Raw genomic sequence first — 17398 nt, 5'->3', positions numbered from 1 at the left:
AGTATTTGCCTTAAGTTATTCCACTGTGTGTTTTGCTGGGCCATCTAGGGTTGACTATATATAAAAGCACACAGCTTTTTCTTTACATCAAGATAGCCTAAAGAGGGCAGGCATTAGTCTAAATATTCCTCTGTTTAATAATTCTTCCTCACTCCATGCCTGTGGGACTATTCCTGCATCAAGAGTAGATGTGATGGGCAGGCTGTGGGGACTCTGTCCCCCCCTCCTTTGTCACAGACCAGTGGGACATGCATTTTCCAAGGTGAGAAGGCAGCAGTTGCAGCCTGTAAAGCTGAGCAGGGCTGTGGTGCCTGTAGCATCTGGGCTATGACAGTGCACAAATGCCAGCTTCACAATGCACGTGGTGCTGACACTTCCCAGATCCAAACCGAGGGACACACTAATGCTGGTTTCACATTGCTCCCATCCCTAGTGCTTCTAGAGGAAGGGAAGAACTGTGTGAGGGTGAGACACTCTGCATTAGTGATGGCATAACAGAACCACCTGCAACTATTTGCTCCTCTCACTGTTAAAGGTGTAGAGAGCAAAAATGGCTGTGCTGCCCTTGGGAGGGCAAGGTCAGCCCTGCAGCATCTTGCATATTCCATTGACGTGAAATTTACTTCAGTAAAATGTGAAAAGTTACTGAAACAAAAACCAGAAGCTTTTGACGGCTTTGCACAGCTGGTTTTGCTCAGATAGTTCTTGAGTCTCTCACAGCGGACTTGTCCATGTCAGTACTTCCAAAGAAATACCCTGGGGATTTCACAATCCTAATTCTGCAAGCAACAAGAGCAACCCACTACACTCTCTGATTGCTCCATTTTCCTAACTTAAATTATAGCTTGTTTTGTAAGGAAAACATGGGTTCCCTGGCTCTCTCACCTTCAAGGGGAATCACATATCAGGGATGGAGCTACATTTCTGTCTTTATTCTATATTCAGTTATCATAGAAAAGTGTTGTCTGAGCTTGATTAGGAAGCAGTGTTTTTCTGAACTGGCAGGAAATGTCTTAACTCAGAGCTTTTCTTCTTACAGTTGATTCCCCAGATTTCCTCACTGGCCTGGTTTACAACAGTGGTGCCCCTGGTGCTGGTGCTGGCTGTTTCAGGAGTCAAGGATGCCATTGATGATTTTGTAAGATCTGTGTTTCTGACCTGTACTTTGGAGTTGATTCTTCAGCACAATAACTGAAATAAACTGCTTAAACACAGCTGGTGGCAGGCACTCAGATGGGATCTGAGATCAAGTTCCCAAAATCTGTAGTTTGTTACTGAAACAGGAGCAAGAATTTCCAAATTGCTGAGCAGCCCAGCAGCTTCATTGACTTTCTCTGAAACTGCTCAGCATATCTGAAAATGTGATCACTCATAGATATGTCTGAATGCAGGCACAGAAATCTTTTCTTAGGTTTCCACTTTGGAAAACTCATCCTCTGTCATTTAGCAAAATGTAGGTGGAAAAAAAATTTGGTAGGAAGCAAGTGCTGAACCCACTTGTGATTTTTCAAACTGGCTCAGCTTTGGCCAAAGTCTGCTGCCATCACAGCTAATGGTCAAAAGCCCAACTGACTTCACAGTGATATTAGAGCTGAGTTTAGCATCTGATTTTCTCTCATTATTAAAATTATTTTGATGTTCACTGGAGCAATGCCAGAACATCAGTGGCCACTTTTGGTATGAGAGCAGAGGAATGAGTTTCTCTGGTGTTTACAGACTGAGATAGGTGGGAGCAATGCCAGCTGAGTCAGGGCTGTGCTAAAGTGACATGTAAAGCTCTACCCTCCTTCTCCTCTCCAAGAGCAAGCCTGGTGTTGCCTGTTGCCCTTTGTAGTCTGGTTATACTCTGTGTCACTGCTGTAAACATGTGCTGGACACTGACTCAGTTGTGACCCTAATCTGCCTGACCCATTCAGCCAGCTGGGTGGAAACCTAAAATGTTAATGAACTGCCTACGGCTCCTGTGTGTTTGGTTTCCTGGAAATGCCTTTTAACCTTCTGATCCTTTCAGAACCGACACAAAAGTGACAAACATGTCAACAACCGCCCAGTCCAGGTCCTGATCAATGGCATGTAAGTCCTTTTTGCTGTAGTTCTCACAGGGAAAAGCATTTTATTAGTAATGTTTTTGATTTCGTGTGTGTGTGATTCTCAAGGATCATGAAACAATTTAAAATTGAATTGTGTTTCACACCACTAATTCATCATGCAGTTTTGGATGATATGTCTGATTAATGAACACTAGACACAGTACAAAATCTGTGCAAATACTATGGCTGTTACCTTGTGCTGACAGAAACGAAACTCTTTCTCTGTTCCTGGGTGTTTATGTTTAAGTAAGAATTTCAGAGTCTTGTATTATTTTACTCCTTACCCCAGAAGTAATAAGCAAAGCTATCTTCTGTGTCCATTTATACTCATAGCATTTACTTTGCATTAAGCAAAACTAGGCATTATCAACAAGATATTTCAAATTAAGAAGCTGGAAGAGCTCCCTCACACACTTCATTATACTTTGAGTGTGTGCAGCACTTCTGGCTTAGATATACCCAAAACATTTCAGCTGCGTGCTTTGGACATTGTACTGCTAGCACTGTTCTTTCCTGCAGAAAAAACAGCAGAGGCTTTGGCTTTTGTGGCAAACAGATGTGCTGTTTACTTGCAGCTCCATGGAGTCCAGCTATGCATAGGACACAGCTGTAGACAGCTGTGAAGTCTTTTGTGACTTTTTTCCACACTAGATAGCAGTATGTTGTGCAAACTCCAACAGATGATCAAACAGTCAAAAATATAAGTGGAAATTGAAGAATTAGGATCAGAGTTTTTATGCTCTCTGCTAAGTAAGCCAGTTTCTTAGCGTCCTCTGTATTAGTTACTGTATCTAGGAAACAAATTTTGACACAAAAATGTTATAATATTTTGCTTTTTTCAAAGCCTGGAAACTACAGATCCTGTCCAGCTCTGATCAACACTGAATAAACCAGATTGAACTGAGTTCAAGCTTGAGCTTTTCTGACACTGATCTTTCTCACTTCTAGAATTTGCAAAAACAGCTATCTTGACTTGGCTGTGTTGATGCTTGCAGTTTAGCTGGCTTCCTGTGTGCACATCTCTCTCAGTGCTGTGAAGACATGGCTCAGACGGGCAAGTGCACAGCCAAAGCACCTGCACTGACCTTCCTGACAGCCTGTTACTCTTGCCCTTAGCACCACTCAGAAAACCTTGCACAGTCTGCAGTTTTCCCAGATGAAGTCTCTCACACAAAGCAGAGAGGGTTTTGTGAGGCAAAGTGGGCCTTTAAGAGAAGGAAGGAAGGGAGTAGTCAGTGCAGAGACAAGGACAAGGATAGTGCACATGGAATGTGCTGCTAACGTGGGGCTTGATCTCAACCCAGCATGGGTCAACACAAACAGTGCTTTTATTGATTTTTACTGCTGTTTTTTTGTATTGTGGTGGTCCTCCAGCTTAGTATGGGTCAGGTCACACCATGGCAGGCCCTGCTCCCAAGTCCTGATGGCACCTACAGCCTGGCTCCAGGAGCAGAGCTAAGTTCCTCACTTTCCCAAGTGGCATTTGCTGTACGTGCTGACTTACTAGAGGTTTCCTTGCAGGTTAAAGGAGCAAAAATGGATGAATGTCCAAGTGGGGGATATAATAAAACTAGAAAACAACAACTTTGTGACAGTGAGTACCATTTCTCTCTATCCTGATCACAGTTCATCTCTGCTATTCTTATCACTCACAAGAAAATCAGTGATAGTGATGATATGGCAGTAACCATAAGCAGCACTGCTCTCTGACTGTGTGAATTCATGCCAAGTCTGTCTGTCTGTCTGTCTGTCTGTGCTCAGGCTGATCTCCTGTTGCTGTCGAGCAGTGAGCCACACAGCCTGACGTACATCGAGACAGCTGAGCTGGACGGGTAAGTGAGCCTGGCCCTGGTGTGCAATCCCTGCCACCACTGCAAAAACACGTTTCTGGTGAGCCTGGGTGCTGCAGGCATACCCGCAAGAGCAAGAGTTTCGTAACATGTAGAATAAAATTTGGGTGGGTATCTTGAAAATAACATCTTCTAGTGAATACTTTTGCTTCTTGAGTCCAAATCTCATGGGAGGAGGGGACTTTACTTTCCAGTGACAGTTCTTCTAACACCGAGAGTTAGTTAAACACATATTCCTGCAATATCCTCAGCAGAATCTGTTTCTTTTCTCTCCTTTAGTATTTTCCTTGAGACAGATTATCCAGGTGAGATAATCATAATGAATAACTCTGGTAATCTCCTTTGGACTGCTATAGAATAATATTAATACAAGCACACAGCAAAGGCTTCCAAATGCTGCCCACTCCATGACACAACTGGCCACAAAACCAGAGGGTTGCAACTTGTATTAATTGGAATAAACTGAAGCTGACTCATCTTTATGACCCAGTTTGCATTACCTTTTCTGCATTGCCCAGAACTACCAACAGTCTGAGGGACTAGGCAAGACCAGAGATACTGTGTCTCTCCCAAGACCCTGCAGACTGCCCTCTGGACTTTCCCCATCTGATCTTAGCTGAAAATGGGTTTGTAGTTTTCAAACACACAAGTAAAATTCAGTATTCTTTTGACATTGCATTTCCAACTCCCCAGCTCGCTAGTCCCAGGACTGAAGTAATCTTCCAGATCAGAACACCATGGGAGAAAGGATTCAGAGCTCTCATATATGATTTGATACCTTGGGTTTAAATGTGTCAAAGAGTGTCAGGATAGAGAGTGTGGTGCTCTGTGGTAAAATTAAGAAGATAGAGACACTTCACCTTTGGTACCATGCTCAGAATTCCTATGAATGCCTGTCATTGCAGCTGAAAGAGACAATCTATACCTTTTGGCCAGGTGAAACAGATGTACAGTATCACAGTCCATCAGATGTCTAAGGAAGAAGATTGTCCTCAAAAGCAGAAGGGATTTTCAAGGAAAGCTTTCAGTTCACATATGACTTTCAGTTCATGTTTTTGTCTTATACCGTTTGTCACAGTGAAACAAACCTGAAGGTGAAGCAGGCACTGACAGTCACTGCCGAGCTTGGAGAAGATCTTCAGAAGCTGACAGAGTTCAATGGTGAGTATAAATGAAATATTCACTTTCCAGATGATTTGCCCAAATTACAGAGAGTGGTTGGGACTCCTCCTTGCAAGCTGTCTGCTGCTCCCTGCTAGCTCTTCTCTGGAAACAGTGCCAGCAGAACAGGACAGGCACTCTGCAGTCTGTAACACAGGTGTCTACACTACATGTGAAAGAAAAGGTCCATCTTTGCTTGCAGGTCTTGGTGCCATGCATGGCTATAACCTGACACTGCACTGGTGGCAATTCTTATGCATGGACACCTTTCTTTTGTGTCTGTCTGCACATGTCGAGACTACCCACCTTGAAAACCAGCCCAAGAGTTCACATAACTGCACAATGGAAACCGTTTTTCCAAAACATTATGTTTAGTTCTGGCCTCAAAACATTTTCACACTGCACTTTCACACTGAGGTAGCAATGCTGATGCACTGATTGCATTTATCTGCTGATCAGTGGCACTTCCCAGAAACCACACAAACCTGAGGACTAACTGTGCACACAGGACGGGTGACTACTTCCCAGCTTGAAGCCTCACCCTGAAACTGTTCCTTTCCTCTCTCAATGCAACAATAAAAACTGAATTTTAAAATATCTAAAGGCAAGCAATATGTATGTGTTTAACAGGAAATGCGTCCTTTCTCAGCACTGTTTATTGTATCAAATACAAGATAGGATAGGATAGGATAGGATAGGATAGGATAGGATAGGATAGGATAGGATAGGATAGGATAGGATAGGATAGGATAGGATAGGATAGGATAGGATAGGATAGGATAGGATAGGATAGGATAGGATAGGACAGGGTAGGGTAGGGTAGGGTAGGGTAGGGTAGGGTAGGGTAGGGTAGGGTAGGGTAGGGTAGGGTGGAAGGTGGAATGGAATGGAATGGAATGGAATGGAATGGAATAGAATAGAATAGAATAGAATAGAATAGAATAGAATAGAATAGAATAGAATAGAACAGAACAGAACAGAACAGAATAGAATAGAATAGAATAGAATAGAATAGAATAGAATAGAATAGAATAGAATAGAATAGAATAGAATAGAATAGAATGTTTTAATTGGAAGGGATCTATGGTGATCATCTAATCCAACTGCCCGACCACTTCAGGGCTGAACGAAAGTTAAAGTATATTTTTAAGGTCACTGTCCACATGCCTCTTAAACCTGACAGGCTGGGGGCATCAATCACCTCTCTAGGAAGCCTGTTCCAGTGAGTGGCCACCCCCTCAGTAAAGAAATGCTCCCTAAGAGGTCCATTCTGAACCTCTTCTGGTGCAACTTCAATGATTCCCATGTGTCCTGTCACTGGATACCAGAGAATACTTAGCAGCACATACAGAGAAAGGAGCTAGACTTGTCAAAACAAGGATACTCCATGCTCACACATCATCTGTCTATGGAGAGAAGACGAGATCTTCATGAGAAGATGAGAACACTAGACTACGTTCTGCAGTGCCCTGCTGGCTTAGATATGAGGTCAAGATTACAGGAGGAGTTATTATGGAAAGGGCTGGAATGAGTGCTGGTGTCCTTGGAAAGCCTCGAGGATTGCAGGCTCTCAGGAAATACTTTTAAATATAGAGAGAAAATAATTTAAAAAATGTTTTTGAAATAAAGAGATGATTCCAGGACAAGTGGTGGGGATGTGGCAAAAAGCACATCTTCTGTCTCTGGTAGAGTTTCTTTTGCCTTCTTTGTTGAGGTTTTATGCAATAATGTGTGTGGTTTTTGCCAAATGTCAGCTCAGTACATCAGGATTTCTTTGAAGTGATGGCTGAGGTTCTGAATGTTTTAGGTCTTGAGAAATAAGTTTTTACATGTATAGTTAGATGCTTAATGTTAATAATTGGAGTGGCATGCCTTAGTTATTTTCCTGAGCAGGCTGAAGTGTCTCAATTTGGAGCAAAATCTTAATCTCAGATAATTTTTCAAGCATGCTTAGTGTGATGCTTATCTAAGGGCACCGTGTTCTTGGAAGTGCTTAACTTAAAAAAAAATTTGGAAAATTGAGAATTCTCTTATCGGATATTTATCTATTCTCTAAATCTCTGTTTTACTTACGTTGTAAATAAAAGTGGCCTCTTCATCATACTTGAAATGAATAAAATGTTTCCCAGCATGATTTATATTTGATAGAGTACTGGGAAGAGTGCCTGGAATCAGACCCAGCCTTGCATTTCCCTTAGCAAACCTCTGTAGAAATATTTAAATATTTATGTAACTCTTTATCTAATTACGTTTTAAGACAGGAAGAGAGGACAGGGTTGTGCAGCTAATACAGGCACTCAGCGGAATGCTTAATGTGAGTTATGATGTTTGTTTGATGGTTCAGATAAGGAAGATGCTTGCAAAACGTTGAATTTCTTTGTTTTGAGGAAATGGGAGACCAAAAAGGCCACAGTACTTTTCAGTTATCTTCTACTTATCACAGTTGACTTGGCAGTATTTAACTCTTTCAGCTGAAATGTATTCCAGATATTTTATTGCTGTTAGTGGGTGAGGGAGACAGGAGGCATGGTGCTTGACTTCATCTGCAGAGGTACTGGGTCCAGTGCAGCTGTCCTGGGGGGATCTTTAGAACTTCTCACTCTTTCGTGGGGTCAGTCTCATCTGGATGGATCCCTTCTGATCTCAAAATGAGCATGTCAGCAGCCCAGACCCACCCGCTTATGGGAAATCAGGTGTGGACACGCGAGGTGTTACAGGAGCAGTGTCCCACGGCAGGCACGGTGTTCCTGCTGGGACACCATGCCCTGGGTGTGCTTTGACAAGCATTCTGCTATTTGAGGTTCCAGTGCAAAGCCTCTGTGTCCTTTGTGCTTTTCAAGGTGTTTGAGAGGGCAGCAGTGAGACGGGCATGGATAATAGAGACTTTCAGGAATAATGGAACACACGTCTGGTCCTTGTTGGACCAACCAAGTGATAAAACAGAAGATCATCACAGTTCTTGGTATCAATTCTGATGCCACATGGGTCACGGAATTTCCTGATTGTTCAATCTTTCATGTCTGATGGTCTGTCTGGATTAGAGCTGCTTTTTTAGCCATTTGCATAATTTTGATTTTAAAATGTGTAGTGGTGAAGACGATTGTGACACTTAAAGCTGTACTTTTTCTGACTTCTCTGGATTTTGTTTCCAGTCTCTTGAGCCTGATGTGTAAATCTGAGAGCAGCTAGAAGAACGGTACTCTCTACAAATGCTAATATTTTTGTAGCTATTTACAGCCTGTGATGAAAATAACTTTAATGTTCCTGCTGATTAAGTGAACAGACTGAACTCTTAGATTGCCTTTCAGTAAGGCATATTTGTATTTTCCAGTTCTCAATACATCTACAGGGCTCTGCTTTGAAACTTTAAATGTCAGGTGCAGTGGTTGATTTAAATAGTCATTTTTATACTGAGGTATCTGAACACATTTTATTACAAGAAATAAATATAAAGCATGGAAATAGACACTGCAATCACTTAGAGTGTCAGCTCAGTGACCAAAGAAGGTAGCAGTATCTTTTTATGTGCTCCTGGGACTTGAGTTATAAAGCAGATGAAATTAAAAATCAGTGAACAAAGACACCTCAGTTAATTACTCTTCTGCAGCCTTTAGGCTATGATTCTATTCGCTTGGGCTCCTGCAGTTTGAGGGAAAATGAAATAGGAAAAAAGGTGATGTCAGCACTTTTAGCTAAAGTTATCCAGTGACATCCTACTGCTATGAACTTGCTGTGAATGGATTAAAAGTATGTTGCTGGTTCAACATTTCTTCTCACCCAAATAGAAGTTGTGGAAACTTTGTTTTGTACTCTACCAATAAAAAATTGCCATGTTCAAAGAATTGGATAAATCCAAGTTCACTATGGTCCCTTGAATTATTAGATGAATATGAGGAAGGAGCAACATCCCAGAACATCAGTAAATATAAGATATAGAATGGGAATGACAAAGTTAGGAGTTGACTGTAACTGGAGTGTGAAATATTTTCTCTCTGAGGAATAGCTGGGAATGCAATATTGATGACACCTTTCTGGACCAAGATTTTCATTTTTGCTTTTGCCTTCTTTTCACAGGAGAAGTCAGATGTGAGGCACCAAACAACAAACTGGATAAATTCACAGGAACTCTTACTCTTCGAGGAGAGAAATATGCCCTGGACAATGAGAAGATGTTGCTGAGGGGCTGTACTATCAGGAACACAGAGTGGTGCTTTGGACTTGTTATTTATGCTGGTAGGTGAAAAGACTGACATGTTGATGGCAGATCCCAGCAGCACTAGCATGGGAACACATTATACCCAGCATGCACAAAGGAATCAAATATTTATGTTTCTACCGGGCACAAGAAGAAAAAAGTTTCTTGTTTCAGAAATCCATGCAGCAAAGTACAGGAGGGGAGTTTTGACTGATGACTAAGACAGAATATAACTTAAATTTGGTTAAGAATTCTCTCAAGTGTATTGAAATAAACACTCTGTGTCGTTTCTATGTGATTTTAATCCACATTGCAATATCAGGGTCATCAATATTGTTATTGATTAGATCTATGCTTTTCATGAGCATAGTCCTTCTATTGTTTCTATAGTCCTCTAGATATGTGACATAATACATAATATGTCACCAATAACAGAGCAGTATCAGATATGCCATGAAAAGTGATTAAACCCGAAAGGAAGGGTTGAATGTTGAAAGGAAAGAGTTGAATCAAAGCCCAGATTAAGTGTTTTTATGCGACCCTCTCCATATTATCTCAGACAAATGACTTAACCTGTTTCTGCCCAAGTTTCCCACCAGCACTCTAAACTGTGCATACCTGACTTCATGAGAGCTATGATGGTTATTTAAGCTGAAAAGCACAGTGGCCCTTCAGAGAGAATCAGCTTTAGAACACCTAAGTGTTATTACTAAAATATACACGTGCTTCATTGCCAGGGCCAGACACGAAACTGATGCAGAACAGCGGAAAAACAACATTTAAGCGGACGAGCATCGATCGGCTCATGAATGTCCTTGTGTTGGTGGTAAGTCTGATTAATGTGTCTTCCTTTCTTCAGATGTGTTCATCATTTCCAGATGCTCCACCTCTCTGTCCACATAAACGGGGGGAATATCAGAAATGACTAAGGATAAAAAGAAAAGTACATCATAATTTATTAGCAGCCTGAGTCCTGCAGCGCCTCTGCCAGCCCATCTTGCAAAGCAAGGCCATTACATTGACAGAATTAAGGACTTTCCTTCTGAGCTTGTCATTTACTCTGCTCTCCCTTTCTCTGCATTTTTGTGTGAGAAATATTTTGAAGCCTGCAAAGCCCTTTTTTCTTCTAGTAATTTTGTAATTTTCTATTTAAATAAACATTAGCAGTTCTCTCTCTTCCTCTCGATTTCTTGGCATCTCTGGTGATATCTGCATAGGACTTGGTAATTGAGTTTGCTAATTTACATGATGCCAGCTCCTGACTTAACACGTTAGGGTAAATTATTAGACATGGTCTCATTAATGCTCAAAATGGTGTTTTTAGCAGCTGGGAAATTTGAGAACACTAATCTTACATAGCAGGCACTCTTCTCAGATTGAAAAACAGATCTAATTTGAGGGTTAAGCTCATCAGTAGTTTTAACAAATGGCAAATACTTCAGGCAGAAATAGTGATTCATAGACTCTCTCAAGATTTTACTGTTTGAGTTCAAAGCCACTCAGGGAAGAAAGACATACACTCTGACACTACTTTAATCAATGTTGCTTGAAGAAAAGCTCTTTAGTTTCGGATTTTATTTCTCTTTGAGTGCAGATTTGTCATGCTTTCCCACACATGCTGCACCACCTTCAGTTTATGACCCTGGGAAGCTCTGGTGGTCAGTGGTCACTGTTCCTGCCTCTTCCCTACTACTCTTGCTCTCCAAATGATCTCAGCAGCCAGCTGGGGACAGGATCCATTCCCAGGAACTGGAAGAAGCCGTGGAGGAGGCATCCATCAGCAATCTGTGCATGAGAGCAAGGCTGTCGTTGCTCAAGGCTGAGCTCTCCCTGCCCTCTCTGACTTCATGCCTCCTCAGCACTTCCACCTCAGTGCCTCCAGGGTGGCACCACCCATTTCATCTCAGCCTCTGTATTCTTGTTTTTTTCTTGGGATCCCAAAATTTCTTTAGGTGAGCCTGGGGATGCCCAGCAATGCCACAGCACAGAGAGCCACTCCAGGTTAACTTCAATCTCTCTTGAGGTCTTGCTCTGTGTACAGTAAGGGCATGCCCTTAATTTTAATAATCTTGCACCAATCTCTACCAAGGGAAAATCTTAGTTTATTAATCTTGGTTATCATCAGCTTGTTTCCCTCAATGTTTTCTTCCCTTTCTCCCCTTAAGTGGATAGCAGTACCAAACAAGGTTTGGGTCTCTTACATTCAAAATTTTACAAGCATTTGAAGATTTTCACATTTTCATAGCTGTTCTGCTATGTTCTGACTGGAGACAAGAATAAGTTGTGAGGGGATTCTCAGGGCACAAAAACGGAGCAGAGGAAAACTGAACTGGGAATCTGGAATTTAATGTTCAATAGAGATTTGCTAAATCTCCTTTCACAAGCCAAGGGTCCCACCCAGAACTTTCAGTATGTTTGGCCTCTCTTTATAAAAACAAATGAGATGAATTTACCTCCTGGCTCTGTTTTAAGGAAAACTGAGCAAATTGCAGCCGATTGCATCAGCCTCTGCCTGGGTTCTTGGGCGCTGGAGGAGCCAAGGGTATGTTTGTCTCCTTTACACATTTTTAGGATCCTAAAATTTTGATGTTTAAGTAAAGCTCTGTCACACTTTAAACACCGGACACATGACATTGGGCTTTTCCAGCTCACTGGGTGGTTGAAGGTTGCAGAGTGTGGTCATAAAGACAGGCAGTATATTGTGCTCTTGAGCTGGAGAATACAAAGCAGCCGCAACTGACTATAAATAGGTAATTTAATGTAGTGAAACTTACTCCATGTTAACACTGGCAAAGTTATTTTGTGTTTGTTTGCCCATAAAACTTCCAGGCACAAAGCAGTGTTTAAGCAAGTTTGCCAAGGGAGTTCCTGCTAAATGTTGCCCTGGTCTGCCCCAACAAGGGTTAATCAGGAGTGAACCTTCCCAGATGGCAGTCATAGCTGTTTTGTCACATTTGGAGGTGTTTTCTCATCGATCTGAGAGAGAAGTTAATGCTCCTCCACTGGGGATGCACTTGCCAGCTCCAGAAATACTTTTTTCTCCAAAAGCTGCTTTGTAGCAGGCTTGGGGGAGCAAATTTTCAGAGAAAGAGAGCTCATATTCATCTCTTAAACAACTGACGGCTTCAAATCCCAGAGCAGAACTCAAGGTACCAATCAAGAAACCGAGACTGTTTTAATTCACAGTCCAACAGTCAATGTTTGTCTTGAAGTCAAAAGTCACTTCCTCTTTACAAAACCCTTACCAGGAGGATCTTTAGCAGTCAATGCATGGGCAGGGCCCAGGGCAGGAGATTGTTCACGCTGGGAAGCTCCATGAACATGCACAAGCAATGATTTTTCATGTCGTTCTCTTCAGGGCTGTGGTTACAATTGCAACACTCTGTTGTTTCTGTGCACAGAAATTAATTTTGAGGGCTGCTTTTAATGTCTTGGTCCTCTCCATTTGTTTCAGATCAAACAGCATGCTAGTGAGCATTGTGCAAGCACGAGTGTTGCACATGAGTGGGGTTGTGAGAGCTTTGACATGCCCAGTGCACAGAAAGCAAAATGTACATAAATCAAGTGGAACTGTAGGCAAGAGCTGCTGTGGTGTAGAATCACAGTGGTTTGAGTTGGAAGAGACCTTAAAGATCATCTTGTTCCAACACCCCAGCCATGAGCAGGGACACCTTGGGAAAGTTCAGCTCCTATCTTGCCCCACATACATTTCTATTGCTGAATCACACATTGAAATTCCTACATGGATTGTGATATTCTGCAAATGGATAATTTTTAACCTCTGAGGCAGTGGGGTGGATCATGCCTCTCAAATACCCTTAAATCCTTATAATTTCATTAGCGCAGATTGAAGTATGTTTTAATTTCTGGTTCACAGAGGTTTAAAAACACTGCATCACATTCCTTACCAGCAAGCAATATTGTCTCCATTTCACAAGTTGAGCAATTTATTTGGCTTCACACAATTAAATAGAGAAGCTACTACTCATGTGTGAAATAAATGTGTCCCCTGAAACTCAATCTGCCACCTTTTCTCACTATAGTTCCCTTTTGTGGCTTTTTGATATTAAAACTTGAGTTGATCAAGCATGAACTTTTCACCAAGTGATTAATATTGCTCCATAGAAGTATCTTTCTTCCTTCCATAGATTACCTCAGCAGTACAAATATTGGCTTTACCATCAATATTTCTACGTTTGTCCCTCAATTACTGTTTTTAAAAAAGGTTGATTACTGTTTTAATGTGACTGTTGCTGTGTGGCCTTTACATAATGGCCCAACTTACCAATATTTCCGCCCTAATGATTATCCTTGCAAAAGATGATTTTTTAATTTCTCTTTTGTGCAGCCTGTTGACTCCATATCTTCACTTTTTTATTAGTATATTGATTGTTTTATGGCAAGTGTTTGGAAAAGACTGTGCCAAAAGAATTATTTTCTCGTCATTTATCCAGGGAGGATGACAAGTTAACTGCAGTTTATCTCCCTCACTGTCACCATTTCTACATTATAAATATTATAGTTACATTAGCAGGATTACAAGATGGTGGATCTTCCCAGTTTTTAAAGCATTGTTAAAAACTAACCTTATTAAAAGTTAAAAACTAACCTCTAAACTTCCATCTTTGAATTAGATGGACCTACTGCACTGAAAATTCATATTAGCAGATAGAGCCACACAGTTCTCTGTGTCAGTGAATACAATCCACCTTTTTCATCTACTATAGGGCAGATAAGTCCTTCTTCCTTTCTCCTTCCTCTTGGAGGACTGTCTGTTAGCACATTTGCTTTTCACACACCTGTTTATGATTTTATTTTTTTCTTGATACTTTATTAGTGTTGGATATTCACAGTTTTGTAATTCCTTGCAGTTTGTATTAATTTCTGCTAAATTTCTTTCTTTCCATTCCTTTTGCCTTCTTTTTCAAATAAATGTATTGCTACAGTCTTGTCTTTTTTTAATCAAAAAATGCTTTATGACGTATGTTTTTGTTAAATTTTGTTAAATGCTGTTCCCGAGGAAGCCCCAGTTTTCAGTAAGGTTTCCAATTTGAAATTCACTTCCCATTTGCTGTTGCCCTGGCTGCTTTAGGCTTAAGGAAACAGGCTTCTCTGAAGGATACGCATCACTGGTTGGTGTTGCTTTTTGTTTGCTCAAAGGAAATGTAATCAAATTGTGAGGGCAGATACCAAGGCAACCATTAGCTTTGAGAAAGCAATTAACTCTCCTCTAACCATCACAACAATATCTAGTGCTAAAATCCAGACTGCACACTGCTGGATTATCCTTAGTGGTCTTTCAGAAATTGTGAGGAAGACTGTGATACATCTGGCAGATGGCCAAGTAAAGTCTTCTGGGCAGGTTCTATTCCCTAGTGTGCAGCCAGATGTTTGAGGACCCTCAGTTCAACTCTCCTCTAATGAGATTTGGTGTTCTGCAGCAGACTGCTGTAACCACCCTAGTTGAGATGTCTGCTTGGGATTTAAATCCCCAGCTGTGTGACCACTTTTAATTCCAGACTCTGCACTGTGTAGCTTTGTCCTTAAGGTAGAAGTACCATAATTTTGCTAGTTTTTCCTCTTCATCCCTAGGCACATTTTCCTATGATTCAGGCTATCCAACCCTATTTTATTAGGGTCTTCTGATTAACCTATGCATAATAAATTCCTTGTTTCTAAAATGCAATACATTTTCTTTGGTTTTGATTTGTTTGGTTTGTTTTTCAATTTTTTTTTTCCAGATCTTTGCACTTTTAGCACTGATGTGTCTCATCCTAGCCATTGGCAATGGTATCTGGGAGCATGATAAGGGCTACTACTTCCAGGTCTATTTGCCCTGGGCAGAGGGTGTCAACTCTGCCTCCTACTCTGGCTTCCTCATGTTCTGGTCATACGTGATCATTCTAAACACAGTGGTACCTATTTCACTCTACGTCAGGTACGTGACAGAAGCTCCTCTCACTTTAGATCTTAGGAGAGATTTAGCTTTTGCCCTAACTGGGAGCAGCATTTTCCTTAAAAACGAGCACAGCCCCATCATGGATGCTCCTACATTCTTTTCCTGCTTGTGTTGCCTTCAAAAGGTTTTATCAGGTTTGGACTGGGGACAGCAGTGAGCCCTGGAAGAGGAGAGGATGATTTTGCAGTTAAAGGGGAGGTGTAGGTGTGTAGGATGCTATAGGAGCAGGGCTGGAAGCCTGCCACCGTTAGCACCTTGCTAACAGTGAATGAATGGCTTCTTCTTCGAGGTGGTTCAGGACTGTGTGAGGATTGCCAGGTAAGTTGGTGCAATCAGCTTGAAGAACTTGGTGCTAATATGAGCAGTTGAGAGTGTTGTCTCTTCCCTGACAATGCTGAGCTTTGTTGGTTATTGGTGGTAGACAAATAGGAGTGACAGGTAGGCAATGTGTCTGTGATGCTCTCAAAACTTGGGGCGAGGGTAGAGACTGCATAGCCCTGTTTAATTTATCATTGTACCTACCCTCAGTCTGCTTTGCTACTGAGACTCTCTTGTGTTGGTAAACATGAGGAATGAATTCCATTCCTGTCCAGTATATCACCCAGCAAGCTGAAAATTCATGTCATCTGTGAGCTGATGCCACTCTTTTGGCTGTACTGAGTGACACAGTGACTCTTTCGTTGTGGAGCTCACTATTGTTTGAGACAGGGTTGTGCTCATTCCCTACCACTGGGCTCAGCCCAGCCCACAGCTGTGCTGGAAACCATCTCCTGAAACGGCACTGACTGACACCACTGCTCCTGCCTCACCTCTCAGGCCAAAAACTTCTGAAACCTCCCAAGTACTTTTAAAAAGTACTGCCTTATAGACAAAGGAAATGAGTTTGCTGTATACTTAGCAGGTCATTTCAGTGGGACTTGCTTCAGCATCCCTTACCACAGGCCACCTATGGACAGATGAGTGCAACCTGTCATTACCTTCAAAGTTGTCTTCTAATTGGAATTGATAATGGTGGTGCTGAAGATAAAGAGCTTGTCCCTTAAGCTATTTTATGTTCTCTCACCTCCTCTTTCTGTTTCATCAGTGTGGAGATTATACGCTTGGGTAACAGTTTCTACATCGACTGGGACCGTAAAATGTATTACCCACTGAATGACACCCCAGCTCAGGCTCGGACCACTACACTCAATGAAGAGCTGGGGCAGATCAAGTACATCTTCTCAGACAAAACGGGAACTCTCACCCAGAACATCATGTGTTTCAACAAGTGCTCCATCAATGGCAAATCCTATGGTATGTTTGTCTTACTCTGAGCTTTCTTCACAGTGTGCCTCTTCATCCACAGAGACTAAATCTGATATCCAGAAGAGAGTGCTATGTAAGGAGCTGCAGTGATCAAGTGTAAGGCTGCCCATCAGGGATGTCTGGACAACCTGATTGAATCACTTGCCATGTATTAATAGTTTTACCTTTTTTTTCACTCTTTTATCTCCCTTTTTCTGCCCCTCTATTATCCAAGCTAAAGAACCAACACTATTAGTTTTTCCTCATTTGTCCCAGATTTACATCTGTACTCAAATTTAGGGGTTTTTTTCCTGATGTCACTGGTTAGGTAATTAGGTTTTATGGTATTATTGACATGGTTACCTAGATATTGCTAACTTTGCAAAATATAACATGTAACTCACATCACTCACTCCCTCCCTCCCTCCTATCACTTACAAAATTAGCCATCCCTCATGGAGCTCATCCACAAATTTTGTCAGCTTCTCACATTGTTATCTCTCAGCAACTTCTCATGTCATGAGCAGTGATTTTCCACATCTTTTTCAGGTAGCTAGACTAGTCAATGACCTGGTTTTTGTCTTTACACCTGACATCGTTGACCTACATAGAAGAGAGAAAAGTTTGTGGGGAGTTGGAAAAAATGGGAAGCATGAGTTGTTAGCTCTGTTAGATCCTAGAAGTCATTGATTTAAAGGGCTTGTTCATGCTATGGCCTCAGGCAGTTTTCTTCATACTGCTCAAGTGGTGCTAGCACTTTGCAAACTGCCTAATTGATTAACATCATTAGATGCCCCAGAGAAATTAGTCACTGCGTATTTGTATATGGATGCTTTGCCTGTGTCAGACCTGCTGATGC

The 17398-nt window shown here is 41.6% G+C and overlaps 1 protein-coding gene across 2 annotated transcripts in view; it reads left to right on the top strand.

The window, feature by feature from the left end:
- Positions 1-17398, top strand: part of LOC106859055 (phospholipid-transporting ATPase ID-like) — a 72974-nt gene that overhangs the window by 30096 nt on the left and 25480 nt on the right. For both annotated transcript variants that reach the window (XM_088157147.1, XM_088157146.1), the window contains 9 exons: positions 1040-1138; positions 2012-2073; positions 3612-3684; positions 3852-3922; positions 5019-5101; positions 9176-9334; positions 10034-10122; positions 15038-15234; positions 16340-16548. In XM_088157147.1, the coding sequence (XP_088013273.1) occupies positions 1040-1138; positions 2012-2073; positions 3612-3684; positions 3852-3922; positions 5019-5101; positions 9176-9334; positions 10034-10122; positions 15038-15234; positions 16340-16548 (1042 nt within the window). The remainder of the gene's footprint in view (positions 1-1039; positions 1139-2011; positions 2074-3611; positions 3685-3851; positions 3923-5018; positions 5102-9175; positions 9335-10033; positions 10123-15037; positions 15235-16339; positions 16549-17398) is intronic.

The sequence above is a fragment of the Sturnus vulgaris genome, chromosome Z, assembly GCF_052056855.1.
Source record: "Sturnus vulgaris isolate bStuVul1 chromosome Z, bStuVul1.hap1, whole genome shotgun sequence".
In the NCBI taxonomy this organism is placed as follows: Eukaryota; Metazoa; Chordata; class Aves; order Passeriformes; family Sturnidae; genus Sturnus; species Sturnus vulgaris.
Note: the sequence above shows the minus strand (reverse complement) of the source record. Positions and strands in the feature narration are given on the sequence as shown.